Source organism: Suricata suricatta, chromosome 4 (assembly GCF_006229205.1).
Source record: "Suricata suricatta isolate VVHF042 chromosome 4, meerkat_22Aug2017_6uvM2_HiC, whole genome shotgun sequence".
Classification (NCBI taxonomy): Eukaryota; Metazoa; Chordata; class Mammalia; order Carnivora; family Herpestidae; genus Suricata; species Suricata suricatta.
In genome coordinates, this window is record NC_043703.1 from 93,616,732 (window position 1) to 93,639,992 (window position 23,261).

Sequence of the window (23,261 nt, forward strand, 5' to 3'; positions counted from 1 at the left end):
GGGACGCCGCCCCCGGCCGGGTCTCCACTTCTTGGCCGCACCTCCCATGACAGCGCCCGCGCGAAGATGGCTGCGAAGGGCGCGCACGGCTCCCACCTGAAGATGGAGAGCGAGCTGGAGCGCTGCCGCGCGGAGGGCCACTGGGACCGCATGCCCGAGCTGGTCCGGCAGCTGCAGACGCTGGGCGTGCCCGGCGGCGGAGGCCACCGGCGAACCGGCCCGAGCGCCGCGTTCACCTCTCTGGACGCCGGTGAGTGAGGGAAGGGGCTGGCTCACCAGTACCCAGCGCGCGAATTGCACCGCCTCCTCCAGGAAGCGGGTCCCGACTGCCTCCCGGCCGCCGACGGCCGCCTTCGGTATTACCCTTCCTGTAGTGCTGGTGTTAGGAGCAACCAGGAGTAACCAGTCAGTGAATACAGAATTAGGAAGGTTCTTACGCCCCAGGAGAAAAACCACTTGCAGGTTTGGGAGCGGTGGGGGGGGGGGTGGGGAGGGAGAGAAACAGAGACAGAGACAGAGACAGAGATTTCTCTTGCTCTCTGTCCTTTGGGATCATGTGGGCAACTCCGGTCAGCTCGGGGCAAGGGCTGGACTCTTGCACCTTCCCTTCACCTCGCATCCGGTCCTAAACTCCATCAGGTGAAGGTTGTGTGTCTCTCCCCGCCCTCACTCCTTTCCCCCTAGTCCAGTTGACAACTGAGCTCTGTCCACAGCAGACAAGGTCGGGGGGGTGTTGGCCAGCTCCGGAGTAGGGTGGTGAAGCAGGAAAGTGGCCCGGTAAACCTGTTTCCTCATCAGTGGTTGGACTCAGGACCCATCTAGCCCTGGCTTTGGCAGTAGGACTGGGATGGCTGGGATGGGAAAGCACCCTGATGTGGCAGTCGCGGGGAGGGGGGAGGGGAGGAAAACACCCCGCCCCAGTCTCCAACCTCAAATCATGTTCCTGGTGCCCTTAGCGGAGCCTGGAGAGCCCTCCGGAAGCCCTCTCTGTTCGCAACCACATTAGAGCCTTGTGGAAGGAGGCAGGGAGTCAGTGGATACAGATATGAAGAGGTTTAAAGACTGCCCAGCCTGTGGAAGGTTCTGTGGGGGACACAGAATGGTGGTGGTGGTGATGATGATGACACTAATAATAGTGATAATAATAATAGCAGCTAACACTTGCCCAGCACTCACTATGTGCCAGACACTGCCCCAAGCACTTCAGTCAACTCACTAATTCCTCCCAACAACCCCATGAAGCCTGTACTTTTGTTTGCTCTGCTTGCAGATACGGAAGCAGGCCCCCCAAAGGGTAAATAACTTGATCATCCAGTCAATAAGGGGTAGAGCCAGGATTTGAACCCAGGCTTTTGAGTATAACCTCCTGCACTTGTTACCTCTTAATGAGATGTAGCACAAAATCCCAGCCTGAGGAGTCGCCAAGATGGACGAGGAGGCAGAGAGGTGACCAGAGGGCAATTGTGCAATAGATGGCAGAGCTCAGAGGAAAAGCTTTTGGGGGAGCCGCAGAATGTGTGCTGGCCTCCGACTGGTATTGGGAAGGGCAGAGTGTGTTTGCCCATTGAGGAGGAAGGATAGAAGGACACTGAGGGGCAGGTGACATGGACGGATGGTCAAGTTGAGGCTTTGAGATGGGTGAGGGGACTGACTAGAGCAATCGGTAGGAGAAGCTGGTGGGCCCTGCTCTTCCAGGGCAGAATAGAGAAATTGCAGGTTTTCTTCTGTCCCCCGCATGGGGCAATGTGGTGGGGTAAAGCTTCCAAGGGTAGGAGTGGAAATGGACCCACACAGAGGGCATTGGGGCCTGGGTGAGTTATGGGAATCTGAGTAAGCCCTGCAGAGAAATATGCTGGGCCAAGATAGGAATGCAACCTCCTCGAGTCCAGTTTCTTTCTTTAAAAACATTTTTTAAAAATATTTATTCATTTTTGAGAGACGGAGCAGAAGTGAGGGAGGGGCAGATAGAGAGGGAGACAGAGAATCTGAAGCAGGCTCCAGGCTCTGAGCTGTGAGCACAGAGCCTGATGCGGGGCCTGAACCCATGAACCGTAAGACCATGACCTGAGCCGAAGTCAGATTTTTAACATACGGAACAACCGAGACGCCCTTTGAGTCCAGTTTCTTAAAGTGCTCTTCGGTGGTCTCAAGGAGGTTATGTAATTAATTAGTATCTCAAGAGGAACAAGTTTAGGGAGCCCAAAAGGTAAAGAAATTGGAGCTAATAGATTCAATATTGTTATACAGACTTTTTTTTCTACTGCAGGACTTTTCAGAGCCTTTAATATGCTCACCTGCCTGTGATGTATAAGCCAAGGTTAGAGTATAAATAGCACATTTATCAAACTTGCCTTGACCATATTCTATGAGGCATTATTGGGAAACACTGGTATGGCATAATTTACAAATGGTATAGTATGGTTATAAAGTTCTTTCCCTGTTTTGTTTTTAAATTCTTATAAAAAAAAAAACCTTGTGGGTAGAGAAGGAATTATTGTCTCCATTTTACACATGGGGACACCAAGGCCCAGAGAGATCACATAATGTGTATGTGGCAAAGCCTGCATGAAAGCCTAAGTTCCTGCCGTCAAGTCTACTGCCAGGGAAGGTGGGGGAGGGGTACAAGGGCCTGGCTTGGCTTCACTGTGGGGACAAAAGGAGGGAGACTGAGGGGCATTGAAATCCCTCCTGCCAACTTTGGGGTTTGGTTCTATGAGTGATTTCTCTCCCCCTGTTAAATCTGGATACACTGTCCCAACACACAGGCAGGCACGCTGGGAAAACAAATGAGTCCTAAAACCCACGTGTAGAGCATTTTTTCGATATTCTGCTATTTTGGTTCTTTTCTGCAGGGTTCCTTGATCACTCAGAGATTGAGGGCCTGTTTTTTTGGTGTGGTATAGGCACTGACCCCCTCCAGCCCAGGAGAGAGATGCTTAATGTTCCACTTGGCCTGTTAGACTCGTATAGTCAGTGACCAGAAGCTTCTACAGTTATATATTTTGGGAGAGGGAGGGAATGTATTGGGGGGGGGAGCCAAGACCCAGATGAATCCCGTTTTATAGACTGAGGTCCTGACCCCAGCTGTCTCTGCAAGGTTTCCTACAGAAACGAAAAATGAAAAACTGCTCCCAGGGCACCTGCTTCAGTCCAGGGGGCACTGGGTAGGGGAGGAGGGAAAGACCGATAGGGGGGCGTCTTTGGAGTCTGGTGGGAGTAAAGGGTCAGGAGAATCTCAGGCAGAGGGGCCCCTGCCCTCTGCTATCAGGGGAGGCTGCTCCCCACCACCCACCGAGGGGGAAGGTGGTTGCCACCGTGTGTACATTTTCTTTCAAACTCACATCCGGTTTAGATTGGGTCAGGATGGAGCAGGGGAACCCCAGCGTGTGGCTGGCTGTGATGGAGTTTGTTCATGTAAAAACAAAGAACCTGTCCAAGTGGTTAATGAAAAAGAAAAGAATATTATGAAAAATTTCCAAAGCATCAAAAAAGCTGAAGAATGGACCCCATGTTTGCATGAACCAGCGTCAGTGATTATGAACTCATGAAACTGTCTTGTTTGAGCTACACCCCAACCTGTGTCTTCACCACACTGAATATCGTAGTAGATACTTATTAATAAGAACTCTTGTTTCTTTTCATTGCCAAAAGATTTACTTACGGTGGTGTGTGTCAGCACATACATAAAGAAGTGGAGGGGTTTCTGAGTGGCTCAGTCTTTTGAGTGTCTGTCTTTGGCTCAGGTCCTGATCTCTTAGTTCGCGAGTTTGAACCCTGTGTCAGGCTCTGTGCTGACAGCTCAGAGCCTGGAGCCTGCAGCCAGCTTCGGATTCTGTGTCTCCCTCTCTGTCTGTCCCTCCTTGGTTTATGCCCTGTCTCTCTTTCAAAAATAAATAAACATTTTACAAACTTGCTTAAAATAAAAGAAAAGTTGTGACTATCAGGAGCCAGTGTAGGATCCTAAAAAAAAGAAAAAAAAATCATTTTTCATAATTAAGATTAGAGGTCTGCTACACAAAAGGAATCCTAAAGTCAAATTAGGATTTCTATAAGTCTCTTAGAATGTCATCGATAGGATGATTTGGTGTGAGATAGGATAATGGTTTAGATAATGGGTTGAAATTTCATTTTTTTGTTGTTTTTTTGCAGCCTTCTATTTTAATATAATCAATCATATAATCCTTTCTTTTCTTGCCAAATAAGAGCTCTTTTGAAAAGTAAAACCACCATACTATTATCACAACCCCCCACCCCCAACAGATCTAATGATTTAATTTTACAGTTCATTTGCGAGAATCAGGATCCAAATAAGGCTACACGTTGTATTTGGTTAACAGCTTGAGTGTCTCTTTTTTTTCCTCTTGGTATTTTATTATGAAAATTTCAAACATAACAACTAAACTATAAGAATTTTTTGGTGAACACCTGTATACCCACCCCCTAGATTCTAGATTTCTTAAGCTGTACTTGCCTTTATCACGACTGCCCCTCTATCTATCCATCGGTCTCATAATCTGTAGTCACCTTCATCTTTTTTTTTTTCCTGAACTGGAGATTTTTCTGAGCATTTCTTCAGTTGGAGTTAGAGGGGGTATGTTTGAGGCAGGTGGCCTCTCACTAGTTTTGGCCTCTTCCGCCTCTCGCTGTGGTTAGGAGTTCGCAGCCCTCCGAGGTCCTGTGTGTTGAGCAGCTGCAGAGACCACGATGTCCCCATTTGACTTAGTGGGGAAAGGCTGGCCTGCCCGGCGGGACCCAGGTTTCCTGTCTGCAGACTGGGGACAGGAGGCACCGCCCTGCACCTGTGGTTTCTGGGGAAGGGGCAGGTAGCCTTGAAGTGGGTCCCTGTGGCCTAGCACCCTGAAAGAGGCCTGGAGAAGGTGAGAGCAGATGGGAAGCTAGCTGCCAGAGGCCTTCAAAACCAGGTCGGTAGGGAGTTGAGGGACCACTAAGTGGGGGCCTCTGCCCAGGGCAGGGGCTGGGCTGGGCTGGGCTGCTAGAATCTGTGTCACTGTCAGGAAGGTCTTCCTAATGCCTCTGGGAGGGCAAGAAACTGAAATACTTTACCCAAATCAGAATAGGGAGTAGGTTTTAGACCAGAAGATGATGAAAAGCCATGTCTTACCTTCGGAGAAGGAAGGACAGGAAAGCCTCTAATCCATCTGGGTTCTTATTTAACAACTGAAAATCCAGAACTTATAATTTTAAAATAGCCTTCAGTCCCATAGATTGGCCAGTCGGGAATGGTGGGATGGATGGGAGAAGGGGAAGGAAGGCAGCGCTGAGAGGGAAGAGATGTGGGCAAGGAAAAAAAGATAGTTCAGTTCCCAACACCTCCTGTATCTACTAAAAAATGCATAGACATTGGTGGGATCAAGAGGTGGGCAAAAAGGCTGGAGAAGGACCTTAAGTGTTAGTTTATAGAACAGTCTGGTGGCGTCTGGGTGGCTCAGTCAGTTGAGTGTCTGAGTTCGACTCAGGTCATGATCTCATGGTTTGTGAATTTGAGCCCCACATTGGTCTCGCTGCTGTCAGCTCAGAGCCTGGAGCCTGCTTCAGATCCTCTGTCCCTACTCCCCCACCCGTGCCCCTCCTCCGCTCATGCTCTCTCAAAAATGAATTTTTTTAAATTGAAAAAATTAAAAAAAAAAAACAGTCTAAAACTCACAGGTATATGAGGATGAGAACAATCCTTATCCCTGCCCTTGGAATTGCTATTAGAATTCCTACTACTTGGAATTCCTTTTACCTTTGAACTTACTTTTTATAGCCCTTGGACTGTTCTTTATTTCTAAACTACCAGAAGCTCTGCTGTGCCTGGAATGCAGGAGAGACAGCCTGTCATGTTGTGTTGTGTTATTATTGTGGGCTGGGACCATAGCAGTATTGCATATCTTTATTATCATCTATAAAATGGGAGTAGTATCTACCTTTCAGGGCTATGCAGATTAAATACTACTGTATAATAAAGTACTTGGCACTCAGTAGGCCCTCAGCAAATATTGACCCCCCCCTTGTGCAGTAAAAGGCATTCTGTTTCAAGCAGTCTGCAGTGAAGGATTACATTCATGTTTTGGGTTGTGTTTTTTTTTAAATTCCCATTGTGTTGTGCTCCGATACTTTCGTAAGATATGTGAACTGCTACCTCTCATTTTTTTTTAATGTTTATTTATTTTGGGGAGAGAGAGAGACAGACAGAATCCGAAGCAGGCTCCAGGCTCTGAGCTGTCAGCACAGAGCCCAACGCAGGGCTCGAACCCATGAACCGTGAGATCATGACCTGGGCCAAAGTCAGATGCTTAACTGTCTGAGCCACCATTTTACCCCCCATTGTTTTTAATTATTCAGTTCAACAGATACAAAATTATTTTCTCACATTATCATCAATGTTTCTAAATATGTACTTTAAATTGAACTCATCTCCCCAGGATTGGGTGACAAACACAGATCCGAGCAAGTCCCCCAATCTCACTCTGAGCAGCACGTAACTAGAGGACACTCCCATTACTTGGAGGGGAGGTGTTGTGCCCTGGGGAGTATTTCCAGATTAAGGGTTGCTGAGAAGGAATCTCTGGGCATGAAAAGAACAACAGACCCAACGAATACCTTGGGGAGCTCCAGGCAGGCAGCTGGGTGGTGGAGGCGGGGCCTGGTGGGGAGCTGCAGATGCATTCTGGACTGCAGAGAGCCTGAGAGCAGGAGAGCCGGGGACCAGCCCAGGAAGGACTCAGTTCCTTCTGAAGAAGCAGGTTCCTGAACCTACCTCTGGTTTAACAGGTGCAGAACAGGTTGGAGGGGGAAGAGCAACTTGCCTGGTGGCCCACAGCTCAGGCATCTACTACGTAGCCTGCCCCTCCTCCTAGCTGACGTTGGGAAATCGAGATTGCCTTTCATTCTTGAGTTTTCGATTTTAATGTGTTATTTTTTGTTTTTGTCTTTTTTTTTTTTTTTTTGAGAGACAAAGAGACAGAGCATGAGCTGGGGAGAGGCAGAGACTGGAAAAAATCTGAAGCAGGCTCAAGGTTCTGAGCTGTCAGCATAGAGCTAGATGTGGGCCTCAAACCTATGAACTCGAGATTGTGACCTGAGTTGGACGCTCAACTGACTGAGCCACCCAGGTGCCTCATTAGTTGATTTAAATTTTATTTTATTTTATTTTATTTTATTTTATTTTATTTTATTTTATTTTTTAAGTAAGTTTTTTAAATTCTAAAACAGTTTTGGATTTTAGAAAAATTGTGAAAATAGTATAGAAAATTCCCAATAACCCAGACCCATTTTCCCTATTCTTATATGTTAGTATGGTAGAGTTGTCATAAATAATGAATCACTATTAATATAGTTATCTTTTTTTTAATTTTTCAAAATTTTATTTAAATCCAAGTTATTTAAAAAAATTTTTTTAATGTTTATGTTATTTTTGTGAAAGAGAGACAGAACATGAGCAGGGGAGGGGCAGAGAGAGAGGGAGACACAGAATCGGAAGCAGGCTCCAGGCTCTGAGCTGTCAGCGCAGAGCCTGACGTGGTGCTCGAACCCACGAACTGTGAGATCATGACCTAAGCCGAAGTCAGAGGATTAACCAACTGAGCCACCCAGGTGCCCCTAAGTCCAAGTTATTAACATATAATGTAATAATGGTTTCAGGAGTAGAATTTAGTGATTTCTCACTTAATATAATACCCAGTGCTCATCCCAACAAGTGCCCTCCTTATTGCCCATCACCCATTTAGCCCACAACCTGCCTCCACACTCCTCCAGCAACACTCAGTGCTCTGTTTTTAAAGGTCTCTTATGGCTTGCCTCCCTGTCTGTTTTTATCTTACTTTTCCTTTCCTTCTCCTATATTCATCTGTTGTGTTTCTTAAATTCCACAAGAGTGAAACCATATGATATTTATCTTTCTCTAATGATTTAAATCTTATTTTTGACTAGATAATATATTCACATGGCTCAAGCTTCCAAAGGGACCTTAAGTAAAGAATGAAAAGCCTCACTCCCTCTCGGCCACCTTCCCTATAAGCCAGAAAGGCCATCAGATATGAATCCTGTCACATGTTTTCACACGTAAGCGCACATTTCTGCCCTCTGTACGCACTCTGCTTTCTTACTGACTTATGGAGTTCACAGCACGGAGCGTCTGCATTCTTTTTCATGGCAGTGTGGTGCCCCCTTTTATGGAAGTCCGATGCTTTATTTAACCAGCCTCATGTCAATGGACATAAACATTGTTTCTAATTTTCTGTTATCATAAATAGCCCCGCAGGAATCACCTTATAGGTCAGTCATTTTACACACACGCCAAGACCTGTGTAGGGGTGGGACCATGGAAATCAGTGGGTTGCACAAAAATAATTCTGATGTATGTCATCAGATTGCCCTTTATAGAGGTCCCACCAACTCCTGTTCCACCAGTGATGGAACAGAGTTTGAACTAGGTACTTTCGTGGCCAGTTCCTCTAGATGTTAATTTTGAAATCCTGAGGTGGATACCCAAGGATCACTCACAGGCTCTGGCATCCTCAGAGAAAAACCCTTGTGTGACTGCTCCCTGGGATCTGGGCATTCAGGGCGTTCTCTGCAGGAAATCTCCTCTTGAACCGGAAAAGCTCTTCAGAGGCCCGCAATTTTGGGTCTGTGGCTTTGAGTTTTGAGCAAACTGCAGTGGTCCTGAGAGTAAGGAGTGAGTGGCATTCCTGAGTGGGTCTAAAAATGCCATCCTGGCAGTAGAGCTCTGCGAAGGCTTGGGACCAAGCAGACCTTCCCGGAGGCATTTTGGGTTGGCACGTAACTCTCTGAGCCTCATGGCTTCCTCTGCAGTAGTGGAGAGAATCCAGTTCACTGGGCGACTACTTAGTGGGCGCCTGTGGTGAGTGGCAGGTCCGGTCCGCACCCTGGGTGCAGGGGAGGGGCAGGGAGTCAGCCGCACCAAGCACAGCCACCCGAGGCTAACCGTGAAATCACGCTCAACCTCTAAGCCCGCACACTGAGCACTGGGATCCCATCCGTTCCCAGGTCACCTCCCTGTGGTAGCAAGACGGTCACAAGCCTGGAGTTTTCGGTGCTGTGTGGGGATACGGCAAATTGAACCAAACAGTATGGATTCCCTTGCCAGCCGGTGAGGTCTGGAGATGGGTTAACATATGTGAGAGAACTCCAGAAAGTACCAGAGCTAAACACGTCCAAGGATTTGCCCTGCTACACCAGCGTATCTGCTTCCTGATGTAACTCTTTGCTCTTGGTTATGCTAAAACACCGTAAAAATGGAGAAAACCATGGTTTTCTGGTTACGTGGAAATTACAAGCTCATGAAAATGTATCAAACCACATCATATATTTTTCCTCTTCTGTTATTTGGGGGTAATTCCTTCTTGATTTAAGAACTAGGGGTGCCTGAGTGGCTCAGTCATTTAAGCGTCTGACTTCAGCTCAGGTCATGATCTCACTGCTGTGAGTTCGAGCCCCACATTGGGCTCTGCACTGACAGCTCAGAGCCTAGAGCATGCTTTGGATTCTATGTTTCCCTCTCTTGCTCTGCCCCTCCCCTGCTCACTGTCTCTCAAAAATAAATAAACATTAAAAAAAAAAAAAAGAACTAATTGGGGCACCTGGGTGGCTCAGTTGGTTAAGTGGCTGACTTCGGCTCAGGTCATGATCTCTTGGTCTGTGAGTTTGAGTCCTGTGTCGGGCTCTGTGCTGATAGCTCAGAGCCTGGAATCTGCTTCAGATTCTGTATCTTACTCTCTCTCTGCCCCTCCCCTGCTCACTCACTGTCTGTCTCTCAAAAATAAATAAACGTTAAAAAAATTTTTTTTAAAGACCTGATTGGGGTACCTGGGTGGCTCAGTTGAGTGGCTGACTTCAGCTCAGGTCTTGATCTCACGGCTTGTGAGTTCTAGCCCCACATCAGGCTCTGTGCTTGCTGACAGCTCAGAACCTGGAGCCTGCTTCAGATTCTGTCTTTGTCTCTCTCCACCCTTTAAATATAAATAAACATTTTTAAAAAATTAAAAAAAGAACTGATTGCCCACAATGGAACATGGGTGTGACTTTGTCCTTCATTTTAAATTCTGAAATTCGGGGAGTTTGTCCCAAATCTTGGGAACTTTGCCTCCCCAACCACTAACCTACAGAAAATAAACTTGAAGGGGCAATTTGTACTGTGCCCATGATAGAATGCTTGTGTTTTTTCTTTAAAGGCTGTTTAACTTTATGAAAACTGTGTCTGTATTTATTTTCTCAGCCCTGGGCCATCTGTTTGCTGGGGCAGGAGTGGCTGTGTGGGTACAAGGACAGGCCCCAGTTTCAGGGGATCACTGCTCTGTTTTTCAGATGACTTTGGGAAGCTGCTCCTGGCTGAGGCCCTCCTGGAGCAGTGTTTGAAGGAGAACCACACAAAGATAAAAGACTCCATTTCTTTGCCAGAGAAGAATGAGCCAAAGATGAATGAGGCCAGAAACTACCTGAGTAGTATCCTTAACCACGGGAGGCTGTCTGTAAGTAGCCGCCCCCTGTGCCCGGGGCCTTCCCTCCTCTCCCTCCTGCCTCCTGTCTGTCATCCAGCCCTCTCCCAGGGTCATTTGGTTACCTGAGCGGCAAGTCTCCCTTAAGGGTTGATTTTGTACTGTTCAGGACAGTAGCCACTAGCCACGTGTGGTTCTTCAGCACTTGAAATGGGGCTAGTCCCTGGACGCCTGGGTGGCTCAGTCAGTTGAGCGTCCGACTTCAGCTCTGGTCATGATCTCGAGGTTCATGGGTTCGAGCCTCATGTTGAGCTCTGTGCTGACAGCTCAGAGCCTGGAGCCTGCTTCAGATTCTGTGCCTCCTTCTATCTCTCTCTGTCCCTCCCTGCTCACACTCTATTTCTCTGTCTCTCAAAATAAAGCATTACAAAAACATTAAAAAAAAAAAAAAGAAAGAAAGAAATGAGGCTAGTCCAAACTGAGCTGTGCTGTCCAAGTGTAAAACATATACTTGAATTTGAAGACTTAGCACAAAACGAAGAATGTAAAAGATCATTAATTCTTTATATTGCTTACATGTTTAGATGATAATATTTTGGATAAATTGGGTTAATTAAAATATCTTAAAATTAATGGCGCCAGGGTGCCTGAATGGGGGTTAGGTGTCTGACTTCGGTTCAGGTCATGATCTCACAATTTGAAATTCAAGCCCCACATCGGGCTCTGTGCTGACAGCTAACAGCTTAGAGCCCAGAGCCTGCTTCAGATTCTGTCTCCCTCTCTCTGCCCCTCCCCCACTCACACTCTGTTTCTCTCTCTCAAAAATAAATAAACATTAAAAGAAATTTTTAAATGAAATTACTATAACCTATTTTTACATTTTCTAATGTGACTTGAAAATCTTACCAGAAAAATTCAAATTCTACATGTAGCTTAAGTTATATTTCTACCAGACAGCACTTGGTTGAGCTAGTATGTGCCTGGTCCTTTGGACTCCTTAGGGATCTCAAGGAAGTAAGACCTCAGTGAGCCTGTGATCTAGTTGGAGACAGGCAAACATGCCAAGTTGGCTAGGGACAGAAGTACTCAGTAAAAGGCAAGCCAGTTTAAGTCTGTGCATTTATTGAACACCTACTGTATAAAAGGCACTGAGTAGAGGTACAGAGGGAAGTATAGTTAGCTCTTTCCAGCTTTTGCTGCTTAAAGCATGGTCCACCCACCTGCAGTATGGGCATTATCTGAGGAATGCAAAATCTGGATCAGAATCTTTGTTTTAACAAGCTCTCTTGGTGATTCTCGTGTGCATTAAAGTTTGAGACCGTTCTAGATTACAGTGTATCCTGAGCTATAATAGAGGTATGGGTATGTCATTGAGACCCAAAAAGGACATGAATTTTCCAAGATGTTCTAAAGTAATATAGTTTCTGAGTTAAACATTTTATGGCGACTACTCTATGCAAGCCATTATACTCTGAGTACAATAAAGATGGACTGATTCAATGTACCCCCTGCCCTCAGGGAGGTTGCAGGTTTACTGGGAAAATAAGGGTGTTTTTTTTTTTTTTATGTTTGTTCATTTTTGAGAGAGAGAGTGAGTGAGTGGGGGAGAGGCAGAAAGAGAGGGGGACAGAGGATCCGAAGCAGGCTCTGAGCTGACAGCAGAGAGCCCTAGGCAGGCCTTGAACTCACAGACCATGAGATCATGACCTAAGCCGAAGTCAGACCCTTAACCAGCTGAGCCCCCAGGTGCCCCGGGAAAATAAGTCTTACCAGCAAATTGTCCTAGGTGGACTGTGACACATGCCACAGGACTAGTGTACATGAGGAGGCAAGTTCAAGGGGACTAGGGTGCAGTGGAGTCAACTTGGGCTGATGGTGGCATTAGAATCAGACTCTTCAGGGGGTGGGAGGTCTAGACCTGGAAAGGGGGAGGGTATTGACACACAGAGGTAGGATATGCCATTTCAAGAAGGAAGCAGTATATAATTTAATGGTTTCTCTTATAAGATTTTCATTCAAGTATGTCACTTAGCAGGAACAAAAGGGAATGGTGAGAAATGAGGTGACAGAGGGACTTTGGGGCCAGTAGCGGGGACTGAAAAACCAGGCCAACAAGTGTGGGGCTTTTTCTGTAGGCGAAGTGTCCTGGCAGCTTAAGGATCTTGTCGTTAGATTCCTCAGCAGGGATTATGGTGGCTCTGGGAGGTTTCGTGTTGTAGTAAACCAGCTGTTTGACCCGAAGCATGTCCTCTGACCTCGTGGGCCCTCCTCATCTGCCAGTCAAAGGGGCTGCACTTGATTGGTGGGTCCCAGGCTTTTCCCTTTTAATTGTTTCCTTTCCTAGACTCCATTAAATATTAAAAAATTGTTTTGAAAGTAAAAAATGACTCAGGCTTACTGTTAAAAAGTCATTAAATAAGCAGCAGTGGTTTGAATAAGAAGTTTTTGTTTGTCAGCCCCACCCCCACTTTCATCCCCAGAGTGAGTGCTGGTCACTGTTTGGTGTCATGTCCCAGGCGCCTTTCTCTGTGCATTGATATACATACGTGCACATGCATTGGTTCTAATCAGAGTCCTTGGATCCATATTTGACAAGAACTTTAACTTGGAGCTTTCCCCATGCCAATATTTCATTCTCTGCATTGGCTAAACAACATACACATGTATTATTATGAAGACTGGGTTTTTTTTGTTTTTGTTTTTTTAATTTTTTAAATTTTTATTTATTTTTGAGAGAGAGAGAAACAGAGCATGAGTGGGAAAGGGTCAGAGAGAGAGAGGGAGACAGAATCTGAAGCAGGCTCCAGGCTCTGAGCTAGTTGTCAACACAGAGCCCGATGTGGGGCTCGAACCCACGAACCGTGAGATCATGACCTGAGCTTAAGTTGGCTGCTTAACCGACCAAACCATTCAGGCACCTCTATGAAAATTGTTTGTATGCCAAATCACACTTAGGAAGACAACCATAGCCACCAATAACACTGAGATAGTCCCCATTATCTAGGCCAATGCAAAAAACTTGATGTTGATTAGGCAAAATAAAATATTAAAAGTAGTTTGTGGGCTGCCTGGGTGGCTCAGTCGATTAAGCGGCCAACTCTTGATTTTGGCTTAGGTCATGATCCCAGAATTGGGGGATAGAGCCCCGCATCAGGCTCTGTGCTTAGTATGGAGCCTGCTTAAGATTCTCTCTCTTCCGGGGCACCTGGGTGGTCCAGTCGGTTGAACATCCAATTTCAGCTCAGGTTATGATCTCACAGTTTGTGGGTTCGAGCCCCACTTCAGGCTCTGTGCTGACAGTTCAGGCCCTGGACCCTACTTCAGACTCTGTATCCCTCTTTCTCTCTCTGCCCCTCCTCTGCTCGCACTCTGTCTGTCTGTGTCTCTCTATGTCTCTCTCAAAAAAAACAAACAAACATTAAAAAAATTTTGTTTTAAGGTTTTCTCTTCCTCTGCCTCTCTCCTGCTCACGCTCTCTGTGTTTAAACAAACAAACAAACAAAAATTAAAAGAAAAATAATGACTCATGTTCTGTATTTATCTAGCTCCTTTCCAAAGGAAAGTCCAAAGCTCTTTTCTGGAATCACATTGCTCTGATGCTGTTGGCATTGCTCTGATGGGACGTGGGGGTGGGTGTTATCATCTTGCCCTCACCCATGGTGAAAATGAGTCCGAGCAAAAAGAAAATGTGCCTATGTCTCAAAACCAACATGGGGAACAGCAGAATCTTTGTCCAGCTAGGAGGGACCATGGGCCCCAACGCTCTGGGATTATGTCATCTGTGGCCCTGGCATAGGGAGTGGGTGGCCTCTTTGGGTTGACTAGAAGATGCACTTGAAAAATACAGCCTTGGAGCATTAACCGATAGTCGGAGCAGGTCAGGCATACAGGGGCTGAGGGGGTCTGCTTGGTGGAAGCATGCTAGAAGTTCAGCAAAAGGAGCCCTCTGGTACTCGGGGAGGCTTCTAGGAAGAGGTAGGCCTGGAGCAAGTTCCCAAAGGATGGAAGAGGATCCAGATAGACCAAGGGGGAAACAGGGGAGACTGTTCCAGATAGGGAGCTGTGTGAGCAAAGGCAAGGGGGAAATGTGTATTTACAATGACCAAAACACCAGTGCGGAAGGAGAATTTGGCTTTGCTGTGCTCCATATCTCTTAGTTGGCTTCTGAGAGGGCAGTAGGTGGTGGGGAGTGGTGGAGGCTTTCCCTGGGGCTACAGGTCCCCTAGACTCCGATCTCCCTGAAGGGAAGCAGGTAGCACAGAAGCCCGGAGTGGGGGCCAGTACTGCATCTCCAAGGAGCTTTGTGGACAGAACTGCTGCTAGGTGGTAGGGGCAGCACCCAGAGCCTGGCCCAAAGGTGTGGTGGGCCTGCTGAGCACAGAGATGGAGGCAGAGGGCTAGGGCTAATGGCCACAGAACGTGGGAGATCTTGGAGCGGAGCTGGGCACACGTCCGAGAACAGGACTTTGGGGCACAGCTGAGTAGACCTCCTGAGGGAGGCCCCGAGAGTCCTTGTATGGGGTTGAAGGTTTGAGCTTTAGAAGTACTGGGAAAAGAAAAGGAAGAAAACCAACCGGCTTGAATTCAGCACTTGACTCTGCACTTGAACTGAGGATGGTAGCCCAGCAGGCCTTGGCTCTCCTGCCTTCCTGTTCCACTGCTCACAGGGCCCTTCTCGCCAGAGGTCCTGCTGTTGCAGGTGGGGCTTCAGCTGCTGGCCCCTTACCTGCATGGCTTCCTTCCAAGGCTGTTCTCCTCATTGTATATTTGTACAGATATGCATGTAAAGAGGACTCCCCAGTTATGTGAGCTTTAAGCCCCTCAAAATTTGGCTGGGTCTTTGACTCCCTGCTTGTGTTGAGAACAAATGCCTGAGTGCCAGCCTTGGCAGAAGCCTCTGGGCTTCAGGAGAGAGAAGACAGAGCCCAGTCTGCAAGCTGCCTGGGGTCTGGTTGGGGGACATAGAACACACACACGTGAAATAATTGGGCACTTGTGTAAGGATTTCAGTGAGATCCCTAGTGTAGCCCACAGACTGCAGGTGTGGAGAGAAGGGGGATGCCACACGTATTGAGGACCAGGGAAGGCTTCCGTGGAGGGAGAGGGGAGTTCTGAGGAGGGCCTTAGGCAAGTTGTGGGAGGGGGCGGGAGTTCATCCCAGGATACCGGGTAGGGGTGGGGATGGGGGTGGGGTGGGGGCTTTGAGGCAGAAGCCTGCTAACGTGTTTTTTGTCCTTTCAGCCCCAGTACCTGTGTGAGGCCATGCTGATCCAGGGCAAGCTGCATTATGTGGAGGGCTCGTACCGAGATGCCATCAGCATGTATGCACGGGCTGGGATTGATGACATGGTCATGGAGAACAAGCCACTGTATCAGATGCGGCTGCTGGCGGAGGCCTTTGTCATTAAAGGTAGGTGTGGATGCAGCTGGGGCGCTGGAGGGCACAAGCCACAGCTCCCCGCCACCATGCGCCAGGAGCAGGTGGTGGCTGTAGGAGACCAGATGCTATACTTCAGGGTTGTTGGCCTTCAGGGTCAGTGTCCAAGATACGTGACCCCCTCGTAGTGCCCAGGCACTGACCAGCCAGGTGGACACCAGTGGAAACCAGCCACGCCAGCGCATGCTAACTGTCAGCAGCCACCAGACCCGACGTCAGGAGACTCAGGTCCTTACCTTGGCTCTGCCAATAACTAGCCGCCCAACTGCACGCCCCTGGTAAATTACCACCTCTCCTTTCCCGGCCTCCATTGACTTCTATGAGAAACAGAGTTGTAAAACCTGCCCTCACAGGGTTACTGTAACCAAGAGGAATCAGCTGGGTCATGACATTGAGAAAGGCATAGAAATTATGCCACCCTGTTGTCAGGCTGGGACCCACACTGGCTACAGATCAGGTGCTCTGGGTATAGAGCGGCCTGTCCCTCCTCGAGTATTTGTTGGGCACCTGTGAGTGGCACAGAGATCAGTGATGGGCAGGTCAGACTCCGTTCCCAGCGTGAGGGGCGTTCTGGTGAGAACCCGGGCACACAGGTCAGGGATGTAGAAATTCCATGAAATGAGGCTGTGGATGGTGGCCCACCCAGAGCACTGTTTAGTGCTATTGAACTGACCCTGAAGAGGTTACATGTTCATAAAAGCCTGACCCCAGACCTTGTGCTTCAGGCTTCTTCTTCTCTGGATCCATGAACCCTGGGGTCACAGAACCTGAGGGATGGCTCTTGGTGGCAGTGAGGTGTCCCAGGAGTCCCCCCTCCCCCCCCGCCCATATTGTTTTCAGGAATCTTAGATGTTTGGGCATCTCCTTATTCCAGCACAAACCAGCCCCCAGAGAAAAGTCTAGACATGCTTATGGCCATATGGAGATTGGATGTCTGAAACGGGAGAGTGTTTGTCACCTTCTATGTTGTAGATAGAGACATTTTCTCCATCTTGTATATGGGGAAACTGAGGCCCAGAGAGGTTATGTACCTCGCCCAGAGTTGCCCAGAGATTTGTGATGGAACCAGGGCTAGGACTTCCACTCTGTCTCCTTTGGATCCCGGGAGATTGACTGACATGTGGGCAGAGCATGACCTCCTTTGATTCTGGCTCTTGGGCTTCTTGAGGGCTATTTGTCCACCCCTGGATCCCTTTCCCTTAGAAGAGACTATCCTCGCAGGAAGTCTGTCGAGATTGTCACCCAGGACAGATGCAACACCAGCATGTGGGAGGGCAGGTGGCGATCTGGGATGATCCAGTATGTGAGGTCTTCTCCCTTGGCTCTCTTGTCCCTTTCTCTGTGCCCCAGCATAAAGCTGGTCTTGGGGGTATTTTTCATTTACTATTTGGTCTTTTGGGCCTCTTGAAAATCACCACTCTGCCATGGACTCCCCAAACCTAACACCCTTCCTTGGGGGCCCTTTCCAGCACTTTTTCCTGTAGACCTGGCTCTACCTACTGCTCCCTGTCTTCTGCTCTCTACTCTTTCCAGCACGCCTCCAGCTTCTTGGGGGAACACAGTCCTGGTGGTCAGAGGTCCTGCAGGGGAGGTAAGGAGCCGAGCGCCACCGGCGTGGGCTGCGTGGTCATGGCCTGTGCTAGCTCCCCGCCCCTCGCTGATTGCACGTGGCCTCCCACTCGCCTGCCTCCTCTCTGCTTGTCCGTCCTGTCCTGTTGCAGTGACTGCGCCCTGCCTGCTGCTTGGCATGCTGAGTTTCCCTTGACCCTGCTTGTGCTGGAGATCATGCATGAGGGGCCCAGGGTGTGTGTGATGTTGATTTTCCTGGGTTTGGGGGTACCTGGTGGGTCTCCCCATGCAGACAGAAGGGGATGGGGATGGCTGGGCATGGGGTTGTCTTAATCTGCTGGGCTACCATGGCAAATACCATAGACTGAGTGGCTCAAAAGGCAGAAATTTATTTCTCAGGGTTCTGGAGGCTGGGAAATCCAAGATCAAAGTTCTAGCAGGGTCAGTATCTGTGAGGGCTCTCTGCTTGGGTTGCAGATGGCCACCTTCTTGCTGTGCCTTCACATGGCTTTTCATTCATCTCTTTCTCTCCTTATAAAGTCACCAGTCGCATCACAAGGTCTCCACCCTCATGACCTCATCTAACCCTGACTAACTCCTGAAGGCAGCATCTCTAAGTACCATCACACTGGGGGTTAGGGCTACATATGACATGTGAGCTGGGGGGAGACACAAACATTCAGTCCATAAAAAGGATGGTGGTGGCAGGAGGCCACAGAATTCACAGGATAATGATAGTTATTAATCCCTCACTCCATGCCAGGCACGCCCTCACTGAATCCACACAGTAACCTTCATTAGGTGTTTTCTTCATTCCCTTGCTTTGGACAAGGAGTTTCAGTTGAGGGGAAGGGACTCACGGATTTCAAGGAAACGGCAGAGCTGGGATTTGAACCTGGGCAGCCAGAGCTTGTGGATCCCCCATGGTAGTGCTGCTCAGAAGCCTAGACTGAGAGCAGTCACAGAAGCAGTCTACACCAGTCTGCCATGTTACAGATGAGGAAGGCTGATGGAAGTGGAGCGACTTACCCAGGACAGTAGTCAGCTTTGTTTGAAGTAGAATGTTCCACCCGAGGCAGCCTTGCAGCTTTAGGCCCTGTCTGCCAGTAGCCACCCCCCCAGGAGCCTGCGTTCCCTATTCCAAAGCACTGCCTGGCCAGGCCATTACACCACAGCTTATTTACTGTTTTGCACTGGGTTCTGCTTCACGGGTCCACTTGGTGCCAGTGGGGCAGGGGGTTTTCTCGGCATACCTGGCCAGAGGGGAGAGGACAGGGCCCTGTGTCACCAGGCCTAGAAGCTCGGTGGGGGAGCGTGTATGGGTATCTCCAACATGGAGCTCCTGGCCTTGTTAAGGGAGTCAGGAGCAGGCTTGGGGTCTCTTCACTGCCAGCCCCCAAAGACATAAAAATACACTCAACTCACCCACTTTCCCCTTCATGGCAGAGAGACCTGGCGATGTGTCCTTCTGAGGCATCACTCACAAGGACTAGGCCTTCCTCTGAAGTCAGGGGGATGTGGATGAGACCAGAAAATGCTGTCTGATTCTCAGGGTCTAGACACGAACCGAGAAGCTTGAGGGAGGGGGCTCCTGCAGCACTCTTGGGTTTCTCATGCCTGAAATGCAGAAATAGTACTTGCCAATGTGTGTATATTGTGTGGGGGTCACATGACCCTCCAGCTTCTGCAAGGGGACTCCCTTGGAATTGGTATGCCTACTCTCTGGATGAAGAAACTGAGGCTTGCCCAAGGTCATGCAGCCTGTAAGGAGTGAAGCTTAGATTGATGGCCAGGTGGTTATCTTCCAAGCTTGTATCCTGCCTGTGACAGAGGACCCCACCTGGGGAGCAGACAGCAGTTACCTCTAGGCCAGGTTCATGCAGAATGAGAGTGCAGCACACAGAGCCCTGAGAAAGGAGAGGTTCTTGCCTGTTACTGCAGAACCCGGGGGCCTGCCGGGAGGAATGGTGCCGGTGGGCACTGATATTCTGTCCCTGAGAGGAGCCTGCGGTGGGGCTAACTGGGCCTTGGGAAGATGGGGGGCTTTACCCTCTTTGGCCTCCATCAGCCCTGGGTCGGCCAGGAGCTGCAGCTACCGGTGAAGCCCTGCACCACTGTCCCACGGGTCCACTTAGTGTGGAAGCAGCCTGGGGCAGCAGTGTTGGTGGGCGAGTTGTTCAGAAGACTTCCTTACGTCAACATCGGTGACCTGGTCTGGAGGGGTAAGTCTGCCTGCTCCCACCCTGTTCCCTGGGCCCTGCGATGGCTCCCGTGTGACTTCTGCCAGCCCACCACCCCCTGACCAAGCATGTCAGACCAGGGGAAAGCCTTGGGAAAGGAAATGTTCCCTGCCCATTCCAGGTACAGATGGTATCCATCTATTTTTTATGGCATTGCGCCACCACCATCTTGGTTTTATTCAGGGGAACATCTTCCATTTACTTTGTATTAAAAAACAACCCAGGGTACCTGAAAGACTCAGTCAGCTAAGCATCCGACCCGTGATATTGGCTCAGGTCATAATCTCCCTGTCATCAAACCCCGTCTCTCTCTCCCTCTCTTTCTCTCTCTGCCCCTCCCCCACTTGCACACAAGCATGCACACAACATGCTCTCTATCTCAGAACAAATAAATAAACTTAAAAAAATTTTTTTAAGCTAGAATAATTTGGTTTCAAGGCCCTTCTCAGAAGTCCTGTCTGCAGTGCCACCCACCCTCATGAAGCCCTCGGCAGCGCCTGCTTGTTTGATCCTGCCTGCTCATGGCTCCCAGCCCCGTCTTTCCGCTGAACTTGAAGCCCTTGGGGGACAGGTGGTCATTCCTTATGCAGCCCCAGTCTTCTCTCCCTTTTTTCCCCTCCCTGGAATCACTCACATTCCCGCTGAATGAGGTCTCCTCCCGGTGTCCAACGTGATGTACAGTTCTGTCCCTTTACCTTTTTTGGGGCCACTACTCTTGCCCAACATGCCCTTTTGTATTTGCCACGCACAGAGATAGTCCTGACACTCCCTGCAGGCACAGTTCAGGTGTCTCTTCCCCAGGAGGCTTCCCTCGTCATTAGCTGCAGGCTATAGCATTCTGTTTCTCCTTCAAGCTCATTTGGACGTTGACCCAGTCTTCCCAGTTAAAAGTCAGTATGTTCCTCCTGTCAGGCATCTGGCCCCTGGCCGTTGTACCCCTCAAGGTCCCTGGCCCTATGTCTGAGAGGAGAAAGTAAACTTTGCCAGCTGCTGATTCAGCAGGCACCTGCCAGGGTTGCCAAGATGCACAGTTGGGGTCCCTTCCCCTGAAGGAGTGGCAGTCAGGTGAGCAAAGCCTGCTTCTGGTGTGATGTGGCTCCAGGAGAAGCAGCTTCTCCGGAGCGGGAGCTAAGCAGGCAGTAGCTGTGGCATGACCGATGAGTCATAAGCTCCCTGGTGCCACTCTTTCCTGTCCAGTCCCTGACTCGACAGGCCACAGTGTTAGTGGAGTCTATGGTTTGGAAAAATCAGGAAATAGAAACTACCCTGGGGTGGCTAGTCTGTAGCTTATTTCTGCGGCCTGTTGGGGGCAGGACAGTGGACTTCCTGCCTGGCCTGGGGGCCCTGGCCAGTGGCTGCCCCCAGTTCTGTTCTCTGCCTTGTCACCTGAGAGGGGCATTTGCAAAGCTCCTTAGCAGCCCCCTTCCAAATGGGGGTAACACACCTGAGATTGCCTTACGAATTGAGTGGCCTGAGGCCTTGTTTTCCAGGTTTGGGGTATGTCTGGCTCTAAGGCTCTCCAGAGCAACCTAGTAATAAGCCTCTGAACATTTGGCATCAGATCATCTCCATGGGTAAGAAACTAGAGCTAGAGATTTTGTTGACTCAGAGCCCTTGGCTCTAGAGCCAGGCCTAGAGGTTTCTGTCTCTGCAGCAGGCCTCAGGACCCCTCGCAGCCCCCAGCCCTCAGTTTAATGGGTAAGCAATGGGCTGGGCTGAGGGGTGCTCATACCTCTTGCCACCAAGCTGCATCTGGCTCTGTAGCAGCACATGAGAGCCACAGTATAGGGTCCTTGTGAGATCCTGGCGGGATAAGGCCTTTCCCAGGCCTTATCCTTAGCTCTTGATACGGTCTGATCTCCCTGCTCCAGGAGCAGAAAATTTCCAACCCTGATTATCTGACTTGACCATCAGCCACCTTGGGTTGTTGTCCACAGGCAAAAAGAGCCCCTGGCAAAGCTGCATCATCCAGAGGGATTGCTGGAGTGAAGCTTGCCCTTTTCGTAGGCCTCACTGTAGACCCTAAGAAGTACCCAACATAGGCTAATATCCTGAAATGTTCTACCAGAGGCCTTGAAGCTCCAGCCTTCACCTCAAGACAAAATAGGCTGCATTTCAACAGGCACTGCTGCTGCTATGTATCGAGGATTCCAGTTTCTCAATTGCGAGAGGGTCAACCCTCACTCTGGTATCTGACCTGCAGTCAGCCAGGCTTGCACTTCAGAAATTGTACCCTCTGACATCATCTTGCTTCTGGGGACCAGTTTTCCATATAACCAGGCTTAGGGATGTAATGACAAAAACGTAACTCCCACTAGCTGGAAAAGCAACAACAAAAAGCAAGGAGGCACTGGAAACGTATGACCCCATGTAACTAGAAAGTCCTGGGAGGTATCAGGCATAGCTGGATCCGGGGGCTCCATGTATCGATGCCTTAGCACCTCCAGGTTTACGTGTTTCTGTACATAAGCACTTACAGCCTCAGAAGGAGAGAGTGCCTCATTGGCCTGGCTCTGTCTCATGCCTACCCTGGAATCAGTTACAGTGACCAGCATCTAGGTCTTGGTTGGTGCCGGGTATGAGTTCTCCACCTGAATCTGGTAGACTGAGTTGGAAGAATGGCTCCTCAAAGGAAAATCAGGGTGCTGTTACCAAAGTAGGTGAAAGGTATGGAGGGCAGAATCCCAGAGCGCAGGCAGAACTGACTCACCTCAGGTTACACCACTAGTGACCGACCAGGCCAGCATTTAAACTCGGCTCTCCAGCTTTTGGCATCATCCCTGATGCCAAAAATGTACTTGGAGATTGAACCACTCTGTTGCAGAGAGGGAGGTGAATGTAACTAGTTACAGAGCTTTTCCAGGTTAGCTTGGAGGTGAACCTGAACTTAAGGAGGAACCATCTGTAGATGAATAGAAGAGGTGCCTTCCAGGTAAAGGAGAACTCCAAAGAGAAGCTCCAGGAGAAATGGAGGTGACTTGTTTAGTGGGGGCAGGGGATGTGTGGGGAGCAACTGAGTATGAGAGCCTTGAAGTAAAGCTCAAGGTGTCTCCTTGCTGGTGTTCTAGAACTTTCGCTCTAGGTAACCATGCTTTGATGGGTACGCAGGAGCTTCAGGGCCTGCAATTTCAACATCCCAAGCTTGCCCAGTGTGACCCCACAAGCCGCAGCATCATTCCACCTCTCAGAGGACCGTTCACTGGAAAACGGCTGCCTCTCCCCTCAGGCCTGTGTCACTTCCAGTTCTCCAGCGCTAGTTCAGCGTGGTAACGCGTAAGGGAGGATGACTCCCCATTTCTCTGAAAAGCCACGAGTCCTGCCCTTTTCCCCTCTTGCTCGCAGCCCAGCAGCAGGGGGGCCAACAGTCCATGCTCTGAACAGGCTTGCCCTCTGGCTGACAGTAGAAGATTGCCTGGTGATGGAGAAAAATGGCCGCAGTTAGCTAAGGTGCTAAGTGGTGAACAGGCTGTGGAAAGTAAAAATGTAAAAAAACACTTAGCGGCTGTGAGAATTATGATCCACCAATTCTCTTCTCCTCCCTTCTCAAGTGTTTGC

General features: G+C 49.1%; 1 protein-coding gene across 1 annotated transcript in view; it reads left to right on the forward strand.

The window, feature by feature from the left end:
- Nucleotides 1-6: 6 nt before the first annotated feature.
- TTC7A (tetratricopeptide repeat domain 7A) overlaps nucleotides 7-23,261 on the forward strand; it is a 116,046-nt gene continuing 92,791 nt past the window's right edge. The window contains exons 1-3 of the mRNA XM_029938506.1: nucleotides 7-250; nucleotides 10,330-10,493; nucleotides 15,702-15,870. Of these exons, the coding sequence (XP_029794366.1) occupies nucleotides 67-250; nucleotides 10,330-10,493; nucleotides 15,702-15,870 (517 nt within the window). The 5' untranslated portion in view covers nucleotides 7-66. The remainder of the gene's footprint in view (nucleotides 251-10,329; nucleotides 10,494-15,701; nucleotides 15,871-23,261) is intronic.